The 22,196-nt window shown below is 61.6% G+C and overlaps 2 protein-coding genes across 2 annotated transcripts; both read left to right on the top strand.

Moving 5' to 3' along the window:
• Positions 1-7,516: 7,516 nt before the first annotated feature.
• LOC116270716 (protein disulfide isomerase CRELD2) lies at positions 7,517-16,695 on the top strand. Its single transcript, XM_031656173.1, has 10 exons — positions 7,517-7,799; positions 8,201-8,283; positions 8,696-8,806; positions 9,123-9,214; positions 10,538-10,714; positions 11,530-11,625; positions 13,319-13,402; positions 14,299-14,394; positions 15,368-15,535; positions 15,702-16,695. Exons 1-10 carry the CDS (start codon positions 7,671-7,673, stop codon positions 15,794-15,796), a joined length of 1,131 nt encoding a protein of 376 aa, XP_031512033.1. The 5' UTR covers positions 7,517-7,670; the 3' UTR covers positions 15,797-16,695.
• A 1,132-nt stretch (positions 16,696-17,827) lies between these two features.
• PIM3 (Pim-3 proto-oncogene, serine/threonine kinase) lies at positions 17,828-21,379 on the top strand. Its single transcript, XM_031656172.1, is given in 7 exon segments — positions 17,828-18,363; positions 18,450-18,559; positions 18,644-18,694; positions 18,764-19,133; positions 19,985-20,048; positions 20,050-20,156; positions 20,231-21,379. Coding segments are annotated over 7 exon segments (975 nt in total). The 5' UTR covers positions 17,828-18,278; the 3' UTR covers positions 20,419-21,379.
• Positions 21,380-22,196: the final 817 nt, after the last annotated feature.

Below are 22,196 nucleotides of genomic sequence, written 5' to 3'. Positions count from 1 at the left end.
GAGCAAAACGCGTGAGCGAATGAGTGAGCACGAGCAAGGAATGAGCGGTTGAGCGAACGGTCGAGCATATAACAAGGATCAGAACGAAGCGAACGAGCGAACGAGGAGTTGAACGAATGAGCGAAACGACATATGATGAAATTGTGATGATGAAACGAGCGAGCGAATGACGAGCGATCGAGTGAACGAGCGGTCGAACGAGGAGCGAACGAGCAGAGCGAGCGAAACGATGAAAGCGAAATCGAACGAGCGAACCATGATCGAGCGAACGAAAGCGATCGAGCGGAGCGATCGAGCGAGCGAGCGAACGAAAGTGAGAAAGACTGAGTGAACGAGTGAGCAGAATTAACGAGAGCGAGTATAGATGAACCAGCAAGTATCAGAAGAGAAGCGAAGATTGAGGAAAGTGAACGAGCAGAGCGAGTAGAATGAACGAGCGAGTGAGCGATCGAGTGAGTGAATGATGAACGAGCAAGGAACGAGCGAGTCAACTATATGAATGTATGAGTTTTATGAACAGAGCAGAACTTGTTTGAAAGTGAGCGAATGAGTGAGGAGAGTGAACGAGTGTTTAACGAGTGACGAATCCATGAACAAGCGAGCGAGCGAATAGAGAAGTGAACGAAAGTGAGTGAATGAGGAGTGAGTGAAACGAGTAGAGAGTGAAGGAGCAGATTGAGCTGAATGAGCGAGCGAACGAAAGAGTGATGAACAGAGCAAAGGAATGATGGATGGAGTGAAATTGTTTTAGATCGAGCGAATGAGCGGAGCTAACCGGTTTAAAAGGAGCGAACAGAGTGAGCAGAAATTCCAGAGTGATTGATCGATCGAGTGAAACGAGCAGAGCGAGCGAATTGGTGATGAGCGAATGATGAGAGGAGGCGAGGAGGAGGAAGAGTGAGTGGGGGAGGGAGTGAACTGGCCTCCCAACCCCCCAGCTGCTCTCTGCTGACCCCAGATTCTGAGGTACCAGTCTCTGTCCTGCCTCCTCCTGGCTGGGTTAGTGGTGGCCAAGATGTGGGAGGAGGAGGAGTGGTTCCCAACGCCATGTGCTCAGGATTCTGAAGCCACACACAGAGTGTCTGGGGAGGACACAAGCCAGCCTCAAGAGGGGCTGGCCTGCCTGGAGGTGAGCCGGGGCCAGGCAGGCTGGGGCCCGGGAGAAGGAGGGCCGGCCTTGCAGACAGGATGTGCTGTGGTGGGCACCAGAGCCTTCAGACCCGGGGTCGGCCTCCTCACTCACATGTCCACAGCTGGCTGGTGGGACCTCACGTGCTCTGTGTGGGTGCGGTGCCCTGAGTTTCTGCTGCCCACCCAGCTGCACGCCGAGAGAGAGCCTCAGGAGACAGGAATGCTGGGGCCTCGCGGAACGCCGCGGTGGCTCTGGAGCTGTCTCAAAAATCACTCTTTCCTAAAAATCACTCTGAGGAATTCTGTTCTGGGTTTCAAACCCAAAGAGTCCCCGTGCTGCTGGAGGGGCTGGTGAGTGGGTGGGTTGGGGAAGATCGCCTCCTCTTGAACAGCTCCCCCGTAGAGGGCTCCTGGTCTGCCTGGCTCCCTGGTCAGGCTGAGGAGTATCCAGCTCTCCAGGCCCCTGCAGGTCCCCCAGCCTCGGTCAACAGCCTCTAGGGAAAAGCTTCGGTTGTTGTCTCACTTCCTGTGCCAGGCCAGTTTGGCTATGCAGCTCATCTGTGAGCTGAGAGTGGAAACCTGGGGTCCTGAGGCACCCCGCCCAGGCTCTGGGAGGACCAGCCACTGTGTGGGCATGTCAGTGGGTTGGTTTTCAAGTGATAAGATCCCCACCTTTGGGACCATCGGAGGTCACACCACCCAGAAGGGAGAAAGTGAACTAAGAGGCCCAGGAGCCTCCTGTGAGTATAGGACCCCTCGGGAGCAGCACTCCAGCCAGCTAGATGCACGGATGGCACATGTAAGGCACAGGCTGCCAGGAGCTGCAGCCAAGATGAGGCACCAGGAGGGGAGGCCCAGACCAGCCCAAGGTTAGACACCTCCTTAGCCCTAGGCCCCCAAGAGGGGCAGCAGTCTCATGGCAGGAGAATCCGCCCCGCCATGCGTGGAGCAGCAGACATTTCCACTTCAAGACCCACCAGGACTTCACCTGCCAGGGGCGTCAGCCTCCAGGCCACTGGCTGGCCTGGTCACCAGCCACCCTGCTAGGAACCAAAGTGTCCTGGAGGTGGGGCCTGAAAGGGATGGGGAGGCTCCTGCTCGCCCTCAGCTGCACTCCTGCCCCCACTGCCCCCTGGGAAGCCCCTGGCATCTAACATCCTGTGCAGCCAAAGACTCTGCTGCTATCAGGCTCAGCCTCCCCGGTCACCCCCAGCAGGGTAACCACAAGATGGCCAGGCCTCGGCCCCCCAGAGCTGCCTCCCTGAACCCTGTCCCGGCCTGGGAAGACTGGTTCTTACACTGCTTGGCCTGGGGACCAAGTCTGTGGGCAGAACGGGCCCTCCAATGCCCAGGGCAGCCTGGGGTTGTCCAGGCCTCCCAGGTCCCGCCTCCTCCTAGACCTGGCCTTGGTCTGAGCACCTGTTCTCTCCATGGAGGTACCTGGGCCTCTGAAATCCCCGCTGCTGGAGGAGGTGTTGGGTGGCCCGGGGTTGCCAGCACACCAGGTGGTAACCTCTGCCCCAGACCTCAGGTTGCAGTGCCAGGCAGCACCCAGAGTGCCAGGAGCCCACCACAGCCACAGTGACAGCCGTCATGCATCTCTCAGGGTGGCGCTTTTGTGCCAGCACAGCCTGACCATGATGCCCTGGGGGTTGGGGCCCTAAAAAGTAAACCACTGCTCCTCATTGCCCCCAGAAAACTCCCCTGTTCCTTTGGGGGCCAGATGCCTGTGAGGAAGGGTCTTTTATTATATAAAACTGTTTTATGCAGAATTTAAGACACACAATAATGACCCTTTCCAGATGAAACCGCCGCGCCCCAAATTAGCCCCCTGATTTTAGCCTTGTAGGAGATCCTGGGGCAGAGGGAAACTGCTAAACCAGACCTGGATTCTAGACCCACCAGGAGGTCATAAATGTGTGTTGCTTTAAACCACTAAAATCTGGGGTCGTTTGTGACACAGCAAAGCAACAGGTCACCATCATGGTGTTGAAGGTGGGGCCAGCTGGGCTTGCTGGCTGACTCTGGAGGATGCCAGAGCGTTGACCTGGAGCCCCCGCTGGCAGGCAGTGGCTGGCGTTGACCGGGACAGGGCCAACGAAGGCTGCAAGTTAAGAACTCTGTGCTGGGGCCGGACGCTGGCTCACGCCTGTAATCCCAGCACTGTGAGAGACAGGCTGACGAATCACCTGAGGTCAGGTTCGAGTTCAGTCTGCCCAACATGGTGAAACCCCGTCACTACCAAAAATACAAAAATTAGCCAGGCATTGTAGGTGGACGCCTCAGGGATCCAGCTACCAGAAGGCTGAGGTAGGAGAATCACTTGAACCCGGGAGGCTGGGCTAAGGGTTATAGAGCCAAGATCGCCACCACTGCACTCCAGCCTGGGCTTACAGAGCGAGATTCCCATCTCTCAAAAAGACTTTGGATAAATGTGTGTTATCCAACAACTTTGAATAACAGAGAACACCATGACAAGTTGACAAGTGGATTACAGAAAAAGAACGAAGCCAGACGCTAGCAATTCCATAATGTCATTTCATCCTGTATTTTGAACAATGAACCCTGAATTCTCATGTGTGCTGGGCTCTGCAAATCATGTGGCTGCTCCCAGCAGTTTGGGAAAGAGATGTGACTCAGGGAGGAGGCGTGACAAGTTGAGACCCAGGTCGCCTGGGTTCATTCATACCTCCTGACCAGGACAGCGTTCCAGCCTCCCCGTCCCCCGCCTTCAGAATTCACTCCCTGACCTGCCCCCACACTGCAGGCCCACAGGGGAGGGCAGAATTAGATGGGACCAGTGCATAGGGACCTGGGGGTGCTGGCACTGAGGTCTCTGCGCCTGGGATGCTGACCTTCCCAGAGCCCTGAGCTGGGCCAGGACGAGGTCTTCCCATCAGACCTGCCTCTGGCTGAGGGGCTGGCCTGTCTCACAGATGAAAGGCCGCTGATTCTGAGGCTCCAAAGGGGGCCCGATTCCTGACTTCTCAAGTGGGCCTGAGCCAGCTCTCCCAGAATCCAGCAGGCTTCTTTACCCACACGCCACTGTCCACCCAAGCCCCGCAGGCAGGGACCCTTGGTTGGGCGTGTTCCTGGAGCTTGGGATTTGTGGCTGGTCAGGCTCCCTCGTGAGCCAGTCCTGCACACCCAGGCTCACACACGCACAAGCATTCTTGCACACAGCCACAGATTACACAGGCACCAGCTTCCTGGGAATCCATTTGTCATGCAAATGCCCCTCCTGGGGCCCCTCGCTTCCCCAGAGCTGTGTCTGTCCAGGGTGGGGCCCAGGGCCACGGATCTCTGCGTTTCTGGCCACATGCGCTGACAACTGACGGTGATGTCTTCGCAAAGAGGCCCAGATCCACGGTCCAGGTTGGTTTGGGACCTGCAATCCCTGCCCAGCGCCTTGAGCTGCAGCCTCAAGGTCTGTCTGGCCACTGTCAAGTCCACACTGTGGTTCATGTGGTTTCATTCCCTCAAGCTATTTCCTGGAGCACCGCTGGGGCTGGGCCAGGCTCAGCCTCCCCCTTTGGCTGCCTCCAAAGCAAGAGGGAGTGGCTCTCAGCTCCATGCCCACTGACAGGCCCAGGTTCCATTCCTGCTACAGCCCCTCTACGGCCCCCCAGCCCTTGGAGCCTAGGCCATGGAGATGTCCCCTCACACAGCGTGGGCTCCAGAGGCAGACAAGCCATGGCCTGCCCCTCGCCCACCCCAGAGTCCAACTGGGGCAGACCCAGGCATCCAGGCCGCCGGGCGCAGCCTGTGTCTGGTTGGTCAGGCCCTCCCCCAGGCCGGGGGCGGTCAGGCTCTGGCCTGCGTGCTGCCAGGGACAGGCAGGTCGGCCCCTGATCTGGCTGAGGGACAGATCGCCCAGCCTTCCGCCAAGGATTCGTTAGGCAGTTCTATACCTGTTGTTGTCCTGTCTCCTGTCTCCTGTCTCTCATTACACACAGTCCCAGCAGGTCGTTTCTTTTCCGTCTTTTCCGTCCCTTTTCCTTTTTCCACACATGGACTGGTCTGACAGTTTCAAGGCAGTTGGGAACATCATTGTCCCATCCTCTGAGCCTCCATCTCAGGAGGGTTCCAGAGCCTCAGTGGCCACCCACAGGGATCAAGCACTGGCACTTCATGAGGTTGTCTACTTGGCCACAGCAGCCCTGCTGATGGAAGCCAGCCCTGGGCCCACTGCAAAGCCGAGCTGTTTTCAGTACTCCAGAGCCCCCCAATCCATCATCTTCCTGCTCCAGCCAGGCCCCAGACCCAGGGCAGCCTGAGGGACTCCCGGCCTCCACTCCTGCCACCCGAGGTTCGTTGTTCACGCCTGTCCTGCACCCCCTGCCCACACAGGGCGCACGCCAGCAGCCCCTGGATTCTGTCCTCAGCCCTGGGCTTTCTCAGGGCATCTGGGTTGGGGTGGGCAGGGCTACACTCTGGGGGTTCCCGTGGTCCCCTAGAGGGTGGGCTCAGCAGCATCAGCTGCCAGAGAGGCTGGCCGGCCTCCCCTCAAGGTTTTGATCTATGTGCAAGAGCTGCCTGGCGCATGGGGGTGCTGCTTTGGGTCAGGAACTTTCTTTAATATCGTCTTTCTTGGTGTCTGTCTCCCCTGGGTTCTCTGGATCCTGTCAAGCCTGTATGCTGAGGGTACGCTGTCACCAGGTGGCAAGGTGTCTCAGGCACCTTTTCAGGGCGCAATAGTTCTGGTGCGCCGTTGTGGGCAGAGGTAAAAGAGAGAGGGAACAGCTGCTGGTGCCGGAACCCACAGCAAACTCCCGGTTGTCTCTCCTGCTCCTGCTCCCCCAATCTGTCTCAATGGCTCATGAGCACCCCACCAGCCCAGGAAGAGGGCTCCCTTCCTCACCTGCCCAGGTCCCTAGGGGAGGGGCTGTCCCTGTCCCCGCTGTCCCCCAGCCCTGGCTAGGGCTGTCCTCAGCACAGGTGGGGAAGGCAGGCCCCCACCACCCTCTCAGGGCCACAGGCCTGGGGCAGGCCAGAGGCCGGGAAGAGGATTTTCGGCAGGGCCCACCCATGTGCTCCTTCTCACTGGCAATCTGTAGTGCCTGCAGGGACCAGGGCCAAACCCTGCATGCCTGGCCTCTGCCCCCAACCTCCAGACGTCCCGGAGAAAGTTCAGGCTCGAGTCTGTCCAGGGCTGCAGCTGCCTGTGGGCAGGGGTGGGGCAGACGCAGGACGGGCACTCAGGTGGTGGGAGTGGAGGCCCAGAGTACTGCAGGCTGCCCTGGGCCTGGGGCCTGGCTGGGCAGGAGAGGCGTCGCCAGCAGGGCCGGGCAGAGCGAGCCACCTCCCCCATGGGGCTCCCTGGGTGGACCTGGTGGGGCGGTCAAGGGGGTGGCCAGGGCACTGGTGACACACCCAGGCTGCAGCAGGGACAGCTCCACACAGAGGCCCATGGGCACTGGAACCCTTGGGCGTGTGCCCTGGCCTTGCAGCCACCCTCCCGGCTGGCCTGCCACAGCTGTCCTGGTGGACACGGTGCAGCCGGGAACAGGGCGTGTATTTGCTCAGGGCGCCCAGGAGCTGTGGCCTGCAGGACAAGGGCTCATTGTGTGCCCAGTTGCCCCATGCCCGCGCCTGTTCACGCCCCTCAAACCCCGTCCACACGGCTCCCCACAAGGAACCTCTGACTTGGAACCTCTGACGTTGAGGGCAGACGCCAGCAATACGCCCGACCCCAGGTAGGGAGCCCGACCCCAGGTGAGGGGTCCAGCCCCAGGTGAGAGGTCCGGCCCCAGATGGGAAGCCCAGCCCCAGGTGAGGGGTCCAGCCCCCAGGTGACAGGTCCAGCTCCAGGTGAGAGGCCCGGCCCCCAGGTAACAGGTCCAGCCCCAGGTGAGGAGCCCGGCCCCAAGTGAGGGGTCCAGCCCCAGGTAAGGAGCACCGGGCTGTGACGCGTGGACATACGCGGTGAGGTCTCAAGAATCCAACGCCAGCGCCAGCTCGGGTCGCGCCCCCGCCCGCCTCCTCCCTGGTCTCGTCGCGCGCCCGCCTGAGGGCCCCGGTCGCGGCAGCGCGCACTGACCTCCGCAGCTCCCGGCGGCGTCCTTCGGAACGCGGCTGCCTAGGCCGGCCTCGGCAGGAAGCAGGACGGCGGAAACAGAACAGAGCGAAGCCTTTGCCCGAATCTAAAGTGGCCACCGCAACCCGGGCCGCTGCGGCCGCGAGGACCCTCTGTGCCCTGAGTAAACATGGCCGCCGCGGGCTGCGCGCAAGGGGCGGGGCGCGGGAGGCGGGGTTGGACCTGCACGCCCCGCCCCCGGCCTCCCCGCGGACGCTGACCCGGGCCCTTCCCATTGGTCGCCTCTCGTGGCGAGCTCGGATTGGTCCACATCAGGCCGGGGCGGGTCCCATCGACCAATAGCGGCTCGGGGCTGGCGAGCGGGGCGGGGCCTCGCCGGCACCGTCAAGTAGCCAGGGGGACCGGCCGGCGCGGCTGGGAGCGGGTGGGCGGCCGAGAGGCCGGAGCCGCGCGGCCGCAGGACCTGGAGCTCCGGCTGCGTCTGCCCGCAGTGCTACCCGCCATGCGCCTGCCGCGCCGGGCCGCGCTGGGGCTCTTGTCGCTTCTGCTGCTGCTGCTGCCCGCGCCGGAGGCCGCCAAGAAGCCGACGCCCTGCCAGCGGTGCCGGGGGCTGGTGGACAAGTTTAACCAGGTGGGCAGGGGCCGGGCGGGGTCGTCCACCGTGGGCCCGGGGTCCACCTCACCCTGGATCCGGGGTTGCCCCACCTTGGGCCCGGGGTCCCCCTCACCCTGGAGCCAGGGTCGCCCTCACCCTGGATTCGAAGTCCCCCTCACCCTAGACCTAGGGCCCCCCTCACCCTGGATCCGGGGTCGCCCCCACCGTGGGCCTGGGGTCCCCCCACCGTCGATCCAGAGTCGCCACTCCGTAGTCCTGGAGTCCCCCTCACCCTCGACCCAGGATCCACCCCCGCCGTGGACCCAGGGTTGACCCCACCGTGGGCCTGGGGTCCCCTCACCCTCGACCTGGGGTCGCCCTCACCCTGGGCGGGGGGTCAGGTGGTACCAAGCCCTATGGGCACTGTCTCCTCGCAGGGGTTGGTGGACACCGCAAAGAAGAACTTTGGCGGCGGGAACACAGCTTGGGAGGAAAAGACGCTGTCCAAGTATGAGTCCAGGTGGGCGCTCTGGAGCAGCCCTGTGGGTCTTGGCCTGACCCTGTCCTGGGAAGCCGTGTCCTGCCTTTGGTGCCTGTGTTAATAACAGGGAGACAGAACAGCCCCCGAGGCACCAGTCACCTGTCTGAGTTGCCTTGGCTTCTGCCTGAGGACTAATGGCTGGATCCTCTCTGGCCTTCCAGCTTCTGCTCTGGTCCCTACCCCCTCAACAGACAGTGGCTTTTTAAAATGTAAACTGGAACACCAGCCCCACTTGTGTGAACCGCTCCTGGCCCCCTGACAGTGGGGTCCCCTTACTCTCTCTGCCTGGAATCCCGGCCCCCTCCCCTGCACCCGGGCTGGTGTGTTGGTTTGAATTTTTCTTCACTGGCTTGTGGTACTGACCGTAGGCCCGCGTGGGCCTGTGTTTCAGCGAGATTCGCCTGCTGGAGATTCTGGAGGGGCTGTGCGAGAGCAGCGACTTCGAATGCAACCAGATGCTGGAGGCACAGGAGGAACACCTGGAAGCCTGGTGGCTGCAGCTGTGAGTGCCTTAAAACCTCTTAGAAGATACTTTTTATTTTCCAACTTAGAATTTGAAATAACCTCAGACTTAGAAAGATACGGGAACAGTATGGAGCTCCCACCTGCCTCACACCCACCTTACCCCTGCATTACTGTTTTTTTATCACCAGGGTCAGTGATCAAAACCAGGAAATTAACGAGAAGATTCTGTCCACACCTAGACTCTTGTTTCCTGGATCTTGCAATACTCTAGAGCCTATGTTGTGTTCAGCTGCATGTTTGTTTTAAAGAGCCGTGTCTGGTGGGATTCAGTGAATGTTTTCCTCCATCCTCAGGAAGAACGAGTATCCTGACTTATTCGAGTGGTTTTGTGTGAAGACGCTGAAACTGTGCTGCTCTCCAGGAACCTACGGTCCTGACTGTCTCGGTGCGTTTCTGCTTAGGGAAATCCCATCTCCTACGTCACTTCCCCTCTTCCTCTCACAATTCTTGGGGGATGAAAGCACAGAGGGGACCTGGGGGACATCAGCTTTCTGTAGGGTCTGGGACCCTGCCGGACGGCTGCCTCCCCCATCCCCAACCCAACTTGGAGCACTTCGCACCCTCCCGCTGCAGCCTCACCACTCACCTCACGCTTTAGTGTAAAACTCTGAGTATGTCATCCCAGCTGTGCTGTTAACTCAGGGGTTCACTGACTCAGGTTGTTCACAGCTGAGTCCACTCACCTGAGAGTCTGTCCTGACTGACCTGTCCAGGGGCTTCTCCCTGTGTACACAGAGGGGACCACACCACGGCTTCTGTGGCTGCCATTGCAGAGAGCCCAGGGCACTAGGTGTCTATCAGGCTGGGTGCACGGCCTTGAGCCTTAATGGGTGCTGCAGGACAGGGCTCTTCTGTGAAGAAGTGTGCAGAAACTGAAGCCACGGTTTAACGTTTATAAAAGGCAATCACGTGGTCAAGCAGGATCAGGTAGCAGAAGTTTCAGGTTTAGACCCCCGACCTGCCCCCCGTCAGCCTCCTGCCAGCCTCTGCGTCTATCCCTGGCGAACACTGGAGGCTGCAGCTGATGTTCCCACTCTCCCTGCAGTCTCCGCCCCTGATGCATCGGTGTCCCCATCACCATGTTTCAGCTGAGGCTGCCCAAAGCCACACAAAGTGCAGTCATGCGTAACGACCAGGCATGTTCTGAGAAATGCATCATTAGGCGACTTTGTCATGGTGCCAACATGGCAGAGTGCACTCCACACGCCTAGGTGGTGCAGCCGCTCCGCACCTAGGCTGCCTGGCAGAGCCTACTGCTCCCAGGCCGTACACCCGCGTGGCACGTGAGGGTCCTGAGTACTGTGGGCCATTGCGACATGTGGTAAGAATGTGTCACCTGAATACATCTAAACATAGAACAGGTAATAAGGCGTATCGTGATGTCACTAGGCAATAGGAGCTGCTCAGCTTTATTATCATCTTAGGGGACAGCTGTGCCATGCAGGGTCCCTTGTTGACCTAAACGTCATCATGCAGCACGTGGCCGTAGTGAAGTCCAGGAGCCTGTGGCTTGCTCCACTCAGGCCATCCACCGCCAGCCCTGCAGACCCCAGGAAATCAGTTTCCCCCAACACCCACTCCAAGCCTGCAGGCTCATGTACGTCCTCAGAATCGTACAGGGTTTGGGTGCAGTGTGTTCTCTCTGTGTGAGAACATCCCACCAGTCACCACCAGGTGTACTCTGAGCATGGTTTTGTGTCCCCCAAAGCATGCCAGGGTGGGTCCCAGAGGCCCTGCAGCGGGAATGGCCACTGCAGCGGAGACGGCAGCAGACAGGGTGACGGGTCCTGCCGGTGCCACGTGGGGTACCAGGGCCCACTGTGCACTGACTGCATGGACGGCTACTTCAGCTCGCTCCGGAACGAGACCCACAGCGTCTGCACAGGTACGGGCTACGGCTGGGCCGGCCCCGGGGTGAGGCAGGATGACAACAGCTGCTTGCTGGAGCTGCCTGCCTAGATGGGAACAGGGGCCTGCTGATATCCTAACCCCGGATGTCCAGGGAAGCTTCGGGGGCCCAGAAGGATGAATTAAAACGTCAGAAGATAGAGGCAGGGGTTGTTAGGGGCGCTTCCTGTCCCATAACAGCCCCCAGAAGGGAGAAGCTACTCACCTTCCTCTTTAGTTCGAGATCTGCCCCGACCTTGAGTTGTGATGGGCCACGCAGTGCACAGGTCCTGGAGGTACCATGTGGGCCGTGCACCGGCCCGGAGAGCAGCACCTGTCAAATCCCTGCAGACCATTATGAGTGGCATCTTTCCAAAGGACGTTTTCTCCCTGGTTGCCACTGATATGTAGGAAAACTCTGGGTGTGTTGACGTCTTAGACATGAGTGCATGGTTGGCCGGTAGCCCCCTAGGCTATTCTGGGCAGACAGACCTGTGGATCGCCTGTCAGGACCGGCCTCTCTGGTTCTTACACCCCTTGCCGTCTGTCTCTTGGATGTTGGCATGGCATGGGGCACGTGTGGATCCGGAACACGCACACCCAGCCAGGCTACAGCTCCAGAGTACGGATAGCTGCCTTCTCCAGGTTATTAAAAATTCCTTGGAGTCCTGATTTGCTGAGAATTTTAAATTCATGGGCACTGAAAACCCCATGTTGCTTTTTCTCCTTAAATTCCTCACTTTTAAACAAGCCCTGTCCCCAAGCTGGCACCTGAGAGTGGGGTTCGTACCCAGGCCCGCCTTTGCCTTCCAGCCTGCGACGAGTCCTGCAAGACGTGCTCGGGCCCGACCAACAGAGACTGCGGCGAGTGCGAAGTGGGCTGGGTGATGGACGAGGGCGCCTGCGTGGGTGAGGAGCAGCCCAGGGGTGGAGGAGGGCGCCTGCGTGGGTGAGGAGGGGTCCGGGGGTGGAGGAGGGCACCTGCGTGGGTGAGGAGGGGTCGAGGGGTGGGGGCTCCCCAAGGTCCGCTTCTGCCCAGCCTCTGCGTCCCCGTCCCGCCAGCTGCTCCTGGTTCACGGCCCTCCCCATCTCTGCTCATTCTGGGTCATGGGAGGGGGATCGTTGAGTGGACCCCTAGGCTCCCACACCTGTGATCCCACCATGCACGGGTCAGGAAGGATCATGGGACTTCCTTCGTACCTTCTGGACTGGGCAGGCATCGGGGCCACAGTGTCCTTGCTGTCAGGTGGCCCTGGGGCTGTGGACCTGTGGTGCCAGCTGCCCCGAGTCAGCTGACAGCTCCTGGGAACTCACCCGAGTGTGTTCCTGGGTGGGAGGCCGCCGGCAGGGGCCAGCTGTATCCCTCTGTGCGGGTTTCAGAAGACACACGGATGGGGCATATCAGGGTGGTCCTGGCTGCACCCATGGTGGCGGAGGCTGGTGGGTCCCGAGGGATGTGGGAAGGGGCAGGGCACAGTGGCACAGCCAGGTCTGGGGAGCAGGCAGAAGGGCAGGGCCGTGCTGCTGGCATGTGCAATGGAAACTGCCTTTTCCCGCAGACGGCAAGCTTAGGGTGGCAGGGGGCTGCCCACGAGCTCCTGCTGTCCGAGGGGTACGGCCCCCCACTCACACCAGTGTGACAAGCCAGCTCCGTGCCTGGCAGTGCTCAGCCAGGAGGGGGACATCACCTCCTAACACAGGCCTCCAGGTTCTAAGTGGTGCCAGGTCTGGACGTCTCCAGCATTGTGCTATGCTCACCCCACCCTGTCCCCCACATGGTGGGCATCACCTGCTTCAGCTGTGTCTCTTCCCGCCAGCCTGGCTATGGGCACAGCACTTACAAAGCCAGCCCTGCAGCGCCTCTGAGCTCTGGAGAAGCCAAAGGCTCTGGCTTCATGGGGAGGGTCTGGAAGTAGCTGTGGCTTTCCCGCAGTCCAGGTGCCGAGTGGGTGTGGTGGCTCACGCTTGTAATCCCAGCACTTTGGGAGGCTGAGGCAGGTGGATCATGAGGTCAGGAGATCGAGACCATCCTGGCTAACACAGTGAAACCCCATCTCTACTAAAAATACAAAAACTTAGCCGGGCGTGGTGGCGGGCACCTGTAGTCCCAGCTACTCAGGAGGCTGGGGCAGGAGAATGGCGTGAACCTGGGAGGCAGAGCTTGCAGTGAGCCAAGGTCGCACCACTGAACTCCAGCCCGGTCAAAAGAGCGAGACTCTGTCTCAAAAAAAAAAAAAAAAAAATTGGAGCTCAGCCCCTGGCAGGTTCCACAGCTCTGGGGAGAAGGGAGAGGGATGTGGGGGTGTGAGGTGTGGAGGCTCTCACTGTCTCACCCTCACGCGATGCGTCACCATCCTCACGGGGCCCCTGCCACAGTTGGCACTGACTCTCTAAGGACAGGGCCTGGCCATCGCCTTATCCCCTCCCCTGCCACATGGGACCTCCGAGGAGGGCATTTGAGATGATCCCCCCAGGGGCTGCCCTCCTCCCTGCCCTTCCCCAGCCGGTCCTGTCCGTGGGCTGTATCAGGCCATGATCATTCCTCTCCTGCTCCCTGGCCAGGCCGTCCTGGGCCGCTCACAGCTGTGCCATTCTGTTCCAGACGTGGACGAGTGTGCGGCCGAGACACCTCCCTGCAGCGCCGCACAGTTCTGTAAGAATGCCAACGGCTCCTACACGTGCGAAGGTGGGTCAAGCGGGCGGGCCTGCACTCCGGGTCCCTCCTGGGTTTCATTGCTGTCTTTGTAAACATTCATTTATGACTTCTTAGCATCACTTATATACCTCCTGCCTGCTCTAAGAACACTTAGTGTGGCAAAATAAGTTATAGGTATTTGCTGTAGGAAAATCAGGAAATTCAAGTAAGTTAAAGAAAATTAAAAACCCACGAGTTCCCCGGAGAGCGCACCCTGCTCGTGCCCCCCAGCGCCCCCACAACGTGCCCTGTGTGATTTTCCACAGCACCTGTCAGTGTTTTCCACCTAGCAGCTTGTCCTGTGTCCTGTGGTTTCTCCATCATGTTCATGATTTTGGAGCATGCCATTGTTTCATACGTTTAAAACAATGTCTATTGCTGGACATTTACGTCATAACAATTTTTCAACTGTTATCAACTGTGAATACTCTTGAAGGTAAAACTTTTCACATTCCTTATGATTTTCTTTGGATTAATTTCCAAATCGTTCAGTCAAGGAAATGTGTCTTTTAGGGCCATAGTGCCCCAGAAGAGTTGTGCCGATCCCCAGTCCCAGCAGCAGGAAGGAGCCTCTGTGACAGCCCCGGGCAGTTTTCACTGTTGGGAGTGCAGACAGCAGGACCCTCAGTGAGCCACTACACTGGAAGCCATGCTAGAGGCTCCCCGGCGTGTGGGGGTCCAACGCTGGCTCCCCGGCGTGTGGGGGTCCCATGCTAGAGGCTCCCCAGCATGTGGGGGTCCAACACCGGCTCCCTGGCATGTGGGGGTCCCATGCTAGAGGCTCCCCGGCGTGTGGGGGTCCCATGCTAGAGGCTCCCCGGCGTGTGGGGGTCCCATGCTAGAGGCTCCCCGGCGTGTGGGGGTCTGACGCTGGCTCCCTGTTGCAGAGTGTGACTCCAGCTGTGTGGGCTGCACAGGGGAAGGCCCAGGAAACTGTAAAGAGTGTATCCCCGGCTACGCGAGGGAGCATGGACAGTGTGCAGGTCAGTGACAGGGTCTGTGCTGGACGCAGGTGGACCCTTCCCAAGGGACCATGATGTGAATGGCCCCAGGAGGTGCTGCCAGGGATGGGAAGCAGCTGAGACCCGTCCTGCAGACGCAGCTCCCCAGGGTCACTGCACACTCACCCTGAGGTCCACGAGATGCAGAAGCAGTGGGGGTGGGGGATGAGCTCTGCATGGCCGACCCTGGTGTGGATGGCACTGCTGCACCAGCCTCTCCCCAGTGGCCTCGTTCCCCAGGTCCAGAGCCTCTGCTTTCTCTCTAGCTCCTGGGTGGTGCTTGCCTCGAGGCTTAAGGCCAGGCCTGCCATGGTTGTGGGCTGCCTGGGTGAGCCTGGGCGTGGCTGGAATCCAGGTGGAGAAAGTGGGCTTCCTGACCAGGCGTGGTGGCTCATGCCTGTAATCCCAGCACTTTGGGAGGCCGAGGCGGGTGGATCACGAGGTCAGGAGATCGAGACCATCCTGGCTAACACGGTGAAACCCCGTCTTTACTAAAAATACAAAACCTTAGCCGGGCGCGGTGGCGGGCACCTGTAGTCCCAGCTACTCGGGAGGCTGAGGCCGGAGAATAGCGTGAACCCGGGAGGCGGAGCTTGCAGTGAGCTGAGATCCGGCCCCTGCACTCCAGCCTGGGCGACAGAGCGAGACTCCGTCTCAAAAATAAAAAATAAAAAAAGAAAAAAAAAGAAAAGAAAGTGGGCTTCTTGGGCACATGCCAGCCTTCTGGCCTCACCTGGAGGTCTCTTCTCTGCATTTTCTACCAGTTGAGGGCCCAACTTTGAGACATGAAATTCTGCCCTCTTGAAGCCTTTCCTGACCTTTGCTCCTTTCTGTAACGTGACGTTTGTCATCGTTGTGCTTTCTTTATGTGAGTGAATCTGAATGAATGAGTTTCACAGTCTGCTGCACATCTGCTAAGTGGAGTAATTATTAAAACGGAGTCTTTTAATTTTAGATGTAGATGAGTGCTCACTAGCAGAAAAAGCCTGTGTGAGGAAAAACGAAAACTGCTACAATACTCCAGGGAGCTACGTCTGCGTGTGTCCCGATGGCTTCGAAGAAACTGAAGATGCCTGTGTGCCGCCGGCAGAGGCTGGTGAGTGGCGCGGCTCCCTCCACACGGGCCCCCCCCCCACGGGCCCCCCCCCCACGGGCCCCCCCACACAGGCTCCCTCCACACGGGCTCCCTCCACACGGGCTCCCTCCACACGGGCCCCCTCCACACGGGCCCCCCCCCACACGGGCCCCCTCCACACGGGCCCCCTCCACACGGGCTCCCTCCACACGAGCTCCCCCAACATGGGCTGCCTCCCCTGGACCTCAGGGCTTGCAGGTAGACTGGCTGCTTGGTCTGAAATCCACACAGACAGTGGCCTTGGGATAGTGAGAGGGGGGTTCCCGGAAGACAGGTGCATAACACCTCTGTGTGGGCACACTGGGCAGAGAGGTACCAGCTTCCTGAGGATGAAGCCCCAGGTTCACAGCTCAAACGGAAGTTAAGACGATGAAAAGGGAAGTCTCTGAACCTCAAACCTCAGCAGGCAAGGAGGAGCAGACACAGAAGAGGCAGCTGAGGAGCTGGAAAAGTCATCTGGGGAAGCTGCCCAGGGTGCCACAAAGACAGGGACTGGCAGGAAGTGGTGAAGGGCAAGCAGGTCCCCCATGCCTGTTTCCTGGAGCTGCCTTACCAAGAACCAGGGACTCGGGCTCCAGCAACAGAAATGTGCCTCTCACAGATCTGGAGCCAGAAGTCAGAGGCCCAGATGCAAGCAGGCTGCTTCCTTGGGAGGCTGGGCAGGCACGTCTGTTCCGGGCCTCTGTCCTTGCCTGGGGACGCCACCTGCTCCCCGTGTCTTCACATAGTCGCATGTGGTGTCTGTACAAACCTCCCCTCTTCGTAAGGACACCAGTCACTAATGCCCTCGTGTTAACTTAGCCATCTCTAAAGACCCTATTTCCAAACAAGGTCACAATCCCAGGTGCTGGGAGTAAAGACTTCAGCATCTTTTGGGGGACACAGCTCTGCCCATGACAGTCCTCACAGAATTCTAGAATACAGAGTGTGGGAAAGAAGCAGCATTCAAGGAGATGTTGGCTAAGGGTTTTTCAGAATGAATAAGGCAGGATTCAGATTCCAGAAGCTGTTTCCTGAGCAGGACAAATAAAAGCAATTCCACCTCTAGAAGCATCGTAGTAAACAGCAACAGCAAGGCAGGAGAACTGAGGGGTCGGCAGAGACAGATAGGCAAGAGGACAAGGCTGTCTGCCACCCCCTCGGTCCCCTCTTGCCCCCCTTCCCCTCACCCTCGGTCCCCTCTTGCCCCTCCTTCCCCTCACCCTCGGTCCCCTCTTGCTCCTCCCTCCCCCCTGTAGAGGTGAGAGGTCAGACTTGGGGGAGGCTGGAAGCTCCGAGGCAGGTGTGTGTGCAGCTGACGAGTCACACACGGGCACTCCCAGGATATCTGCTCCTTAGACCGGCTGGGCCACCAAGAGCCACTGGGAGCGGCTTGGCAGTACCAGAGGACCAGCCCCTGGGAAGCTCTGGCCCCAACTCTCAACCCACTAGCCCTGGGGCTGGCAGGTGGCCACTCACGTCCTGGAGCCCTGAGCTGCTCTCAGGCCGGTGACCTTGGACCAATGTTGGCAATCTGTGGATTTGCACCAAACCACACAGGTGAGTCTGACTTCTGCACAGAGAGCAGGGAAGGGAGCGACAGGGTGAAGAGTCCAGATCAGGGCAATGAGACCCTGGCTATCCAGGCCTTGAACGTTGTTGCCTTGTCACGGTGGGCTCCCTGGTGGAGGTGGACAGCAGCTGCTGGAGAGCCCAGAGGGCAGCCAGGACCGTGTCAGACAGGCCACTCCAGGCACCGGCCACCAGGGCAGAGGTTCCAGGGAAGGCCCTCGGGCTGGGCTGCGGGCGTGAGGTCATGAGGTCAGAGTCCAGGGTGAGGAGGAAACGTCTCCAGCCAGGTGCGCTCTCGGCCCTCGCCGGGCTGCGAGACTAGGGGCGCTGCCGCTGGGAGGGGTCCCAGAGGAGCCAGCGCCACCTCCCCGCGGCCGGCCACGTGCGCGACGGGGAGCGCGGACAGCCAGGGACCCAGACTCGCAGCGTGTGTCACCTCGAGGCCTTGGGAGGATCTGGAGTCGCCTCCCGGACTCCCACGCCCCCGAGAACCCTGCTCGGGGCCAGCGGGTGACCTTCCTCGGCGCTGTTGAGGGTGGGGCCAGGGAACGACTCACCCCGCCCTCGCCCCGCCCTCTCCCCGCCCTCTCCCCGCCCTCGCCCCGCCATTGGCTGGGGCGCCGGATTTCCTTTAAAACCCCGGCTTCCATTGGCTCGTGCGGCCCCTCCTCGCGCTGCCCGAGGCGCCACGGCCGCCACCCGCGCGGGAGCTGCGCGTGCGCGGAGTGCTTGGGTGAGCGCGGCGAGTGGACCGACGCGGTACGCCGTGCGCCTCCGCGGCTACGCTACGACAACGAGTCCCGGAGCGGCCCCACGCCTGCCGCACCCGGCCCTCGCCCGCCCGGGGACAGGCGCCCGGCTGCCCCGCCGTCTCCCCCGCGAGCACCCGGCCGCCACCGCCGCGAGGGCCCCGGGCGGAAGGGGGCGGGGTCCCTGCTCGCCCCGCCCCCGCGGAGGGATACGCGGCGCCGCGGCCCAAAACCCCCGGGCGAGGCGGCCGGGGCGGGTGAGGCGCTCTGCCTGCTGCGCGTCTACGCGGTCCCCGCGGGCCTCCCGGGCCCACTGCGCCGCGCGGACCGCCTCGGGCTCGGACGGCCGGTGTTCCCGGCGCGCCGCCCGCCCGGATCGGCCGCGGCTTCGGCGCCTGGGGCTCGGGGCTCCGGGGAGGCCGCTGCCCGCGATGCTGCTCTCCAAGTTCGGCTCCCTGGCGCACCTCTGCGGGCCCGGCGGCGTGGACCACCTCCCAGTGAAGATCCTGCAGCCAGAGTGCGCGCAGGAGGCCAGCGGGGCCAGGGCCAGGAGCAGGGACCGGGGGCACCCCAGGCACCAGCCCACCCGCGCCTCCCTGCAGCCAAGGCGGACAAGGAGAGCTTCGAGAAGGCGTACCAGGTGGGCGCCGTGCTGGGTAGCGGCGGTTTCGGCACGGTCTACGCGGGCAGCCGCATCGTCGACGGGCTCCCGGTGAGTCGGGCTGCCGGGCGGGCCCAGGGTTCTCGCGCGCCTCGCGCCTCACTCGGCCGGGCCTGACCTCCCGCTTCCCCGTAGGTGGCCGTGAAGCACGTGGTGAAGGAGCGGGTGACCGAGTGGGGCAGCCTGGTAAGTTGGGGCGCGGGCGGCGGCGGCGGGGTCGGGCGCGGGGCTTTCGCTGACCGCCGTGTCCCCCAGGGCGGCGCGACCGTGCCCCTGGAGGTGGTGCTGCTGCGCAAGGTGGGCGCGGCGGGCGGCGCGCGCGGCGTCATCCGCCTGCTGGACTGGTTCGAGCGGCCCGACGGCTTCCTACTGGTGCTGGAGCGGCCCGAGCCGGCGCAGGACCTCTTCGACTTCATCACGGAGCGCGGCGCCCTGGACGAGCCGCTGGCGCGCCGCTTCTTCGCGCAGGTGTTGGCAGCCGTGCGCCACTGCCACAGCTGCGGGGTCGTGCACCGCGACATCAAGGACGAAAACCTGCTGGTGGACCTGCGCTCCGGAGAGCTCAAACTCATCGACTTCGGCTCGGGCGCGCTGCTCAAGGACACGGTCTACACCGACTTCGACGGTGAGCGCGGGCGCGGGGCAGGGAACGTTCCGGGGGGCCGTGCCGGCGGGTTAACGCCTGCGGGGGGCGGCGCATGGAGGGGCTGGTGACTGTTGGGCGGCCGCGCGCCCTGGGTCTGTTCTCGTGGGGGCAGCGGCCCACGCGCTGCCCTGGGCAGGACTGAGCGAGGGATCAAGAGAAGGATCGTGCTGGGTGGGGGCTAGGGGCGCGCTCAATATTTCTCCCTCCGCCGGGTTGGGGGTACGGGGCCTGCTGCCCCGGTGTGGGAAGCGCGTGACAACCTTCCGGCCCGAGAGACCCCCGGCTGGGGGCAGTAGCGGAGGAGTCTCTGCAGGGCTCGTGCGTGACGGAGGGCGCAGCTGGGCTGAGTCTGTGCTGGGAGCCTGGAGGCCCCCGCGGCGTGATTGGAGTGGCGGGGCCTCCCCTGCGTGGGGGCGGGAGCTGCGTGCGTGCGGAGTGCGGGGGCGCCGCGGCAGAAATCCCCGCATTGCGGAGCTCGGGGAAGCCGGGGCTCCCCGCCCGCCCCTCCTTCTCCCTCCCCTCTCCCCCCCGCCTCGTTCCCGCAGGCAGGCCTGGCGTTAAGGGACCCGCGGTGGCCCCGGGTAGCCTCACAGCGCATCTGTTTGTTGTGAAAGCTGAACCCTTGCTCATGTGACCTGCTCCTCCCCCGCGGCCCCTTCCCCAGCCCCCCCATCGCCTGCTGGGGTTTTTCCAGGGTGATGACGAGCAGGATTTTGAGGCCTGGCTCTGCTTCCTGTGACTCAGGCCAAGGAGTTAACCAGCAGGGCGTCGCTGTCCCGTTGACGGCTCTCTGCCCTGTGGTGGGCGTGCTAGGCGCCGTTTCCCCTTAGGCACCCGAGTGTACAGCCCCCCGGAGTGGATCCGCTGCCACGCTGCGGGCGCTCCCGGCACGTGTGACCCTGGGCGTGCTGCTCTACGACATGGTGTGCGGGGACATCCCCTTCGAGCAGGACGAGGAGATCCTCCGCGGCCGCCTGCTCTTCCGGAGGAGGGTCTCCCCAGGTGCGTGGGGGCTCGAGGCGGGGGTGGGGGCCTCGCCCTGCCCGGGCCCTCCCTGACCTCTCCGCTCACTGGGGAGTGCCAGCAGCTGATCCGGTGGTGCCTGTCTCTGCGGCCCTCAGAGCGGCCGTCGCTGGACCAGATTGCGGCCCATCCCTGGATGTTGGGGGTTGACGGGGTCGCCCCGGATAGCTGTGACCTGCGGCTGTGCACCCTCGACCCTGATGAAGCGGCCAGCACCACGTCCAGCAGCGAGAGCTTGTGAGGAGCTACACCCGAGCTAGGGAGCTAAAGGGACCACACCTGCCTTGGCCAGAAACCCGCAGGGCCCCCAGACCCTGACTTTCTCTTGCGTGGGCCGTCTCCTCCTGCGGAAGCAGTGACCTCTGACCCCTGGTGACCTTCGCTTTGAGTGCCTTTTGAACGCTGGTCGCGGGACTTGGTTTTCTCAAGCTCTGTCTGTCCAAAGACGCTCCGGTCGAGGTCCCGCCTGCCCTGGGTGGATACTTGAACCCCAGACGCCCCTCTGTGCTGCTCTGTCCGGAGGCCGGAGGGGCCTTCCATCTGCCTGCCGACCCGGAGCTCTTTCCGCCGGCGCAGGGTCCCCAGCCCGCCTCCCGCCCTCAGTCCTGCGGTGTGCGTCTGGGCACGTCCTGCGCACACACAATGCAAGTCCGGGCCTCTGGGCCCGCCCGCCCACGCGAGCCGTACCTGCCGCCAACTCTGTTATTTATGGTGTGACCCCCCTGGAGGTGCCCTCGGCCCACCGGGGCTATTTAGTGTTTAATTTATTTGTTGAGGTTACTTCCTCTGAGCAGCCTGCCTCTCCCAGGCCCCAGGGGACAGTGGGGAGGCAGGGGAGGGGGTAGCTGTGGTCCAGGGACCCCAGGCCCTGATTCCTGTGCCTGGCGTCTGTCCTGGCCCCGCCTGTCAGAAGATGAACTTGTACAGTGGCTAATTTAAGGGGAGTGGGTGACCCGGACACTTCCTGGCACTGTGCCCGGGGTGCGGGTTTTAAATTATTGACTTTGTACAGTCCGCCTGTGGGCTCTGAAAGCTGGGGTGGGGCCAGAGCCTGAGCGTTTAATTTATTCAGCACCTGTGTTTCTGTGAATGCGGTGTGTGCGGCCATCGCAGATGGGGGTTCTTTCAGTTCAAAAGTGAGATGTCTGGAGATCATATTTTTTTATACAGGTATTTCAATTAAAATTTTTTTGTACATAGTGGATAATCCTGTATTTATTGGGCTGGGCATCCTGCGGGGAGAGAGGCGGTTCTGAGAAAGGGGCTTCTGGCTGTTGGGTGACCTGATGGCTTTCCTGTGGGGCTGCTAGTTTTGCCCACAGGGAAAATGGGGGAGGCCCAGCTGGGTGCCAGCCTCCCTAGTGCCAGAGGCTACTGCATGTGGCTTGTGTGCCTACATGCTGCACCCAGGGAGAGGAGCAGCTGGCTCCTGGGGTGCCTCTGGGAGGTGGACACAGGGAGCCCCACCAGTCAGGAGGTCATCCCTGGGTGGTCCCAGGAGGATCTCTGCAGCCCCTGCCCAGGGAGGCCTTGCCGGTGGGAATGACCAGATTTGTACCCTTGGTGGAAACAGAGATGTATGGGGGTGGGGAGGGAGTCCATGCTGCCTCAGACGGTGGCTGGGGGTTTTGAAGGATGAGGAGGAGTTTGCCAGGCACATGGGGTGGGAGTGTGTTCCGGGCAGTGCAGAGGCGTTAATGGGAGGGCCGCGGGTGGGGGTCTGGTGGAGGGTATCGGGGTGTTCAGTCATAGACCCTGGCCTGGCAGGTGTGTGGTGAGACAGTGGGGTATGAACCAGGTCCGGGTGTGGCAATGGGCCTGGCCACAATGTTCCTGGTGGGTAGAGGAGGCCTGGGTGGAGGGTCCCAGTGAGACTGCTCCCCCACCCCACCTCAGGGGCCTCCTTCTGCTCAACTGCTAACCCCGTGCTGGGCTGTGGGGTGCCCCATGCTGGCAGTGGGCCTGCACCTGGGACATCACCCAGTCTGCCAAGCTCACCCACTCGGCTCTCTGGCTCCT

This window comes from Papio anubis, chromosome 16 (assembly GCF_008728515.1).
Source record: "Papio anubis isolate 15944 chromosome 16, Panubis1.0, whole genome shotgun sequence".
Taxonomy (NCBI): Eukaryota; Metazoa; Chordata; class Mammalia; order Primates; family Cercopithecidae; genus Papio; species Papio anubis.
The sequence above is the reverse complement of the archived record's forward strand: the minus strand, read 5'-3'. Positions and strand labels throughout refer to the sequence as shown.

Coding starts and splice junctions, on each gene's coding strand:
- LOC116270716 (XM_031656173.1), top strand. CDS start 7,671: ATGCGCCTGCCGCGCCGGGCCGCGCTGGGGCTCTTGTCGCTTCTGCTG. Junction 8,284..8,695: donor CTGTCCAAGTATGAGTCCAG/GTGGGCGCTCTG, acceptor CCTGTGTTTCAG/CGAGATTCGCCTGCTGGAGA. Junction 11,626..13,318: donor GGACGAGGGCGCCTGCGTGG/GTGAGGAGCAGC, acceptor ATTCTGTTCCAG/ACGTGGACGAGTGTGCGGCC.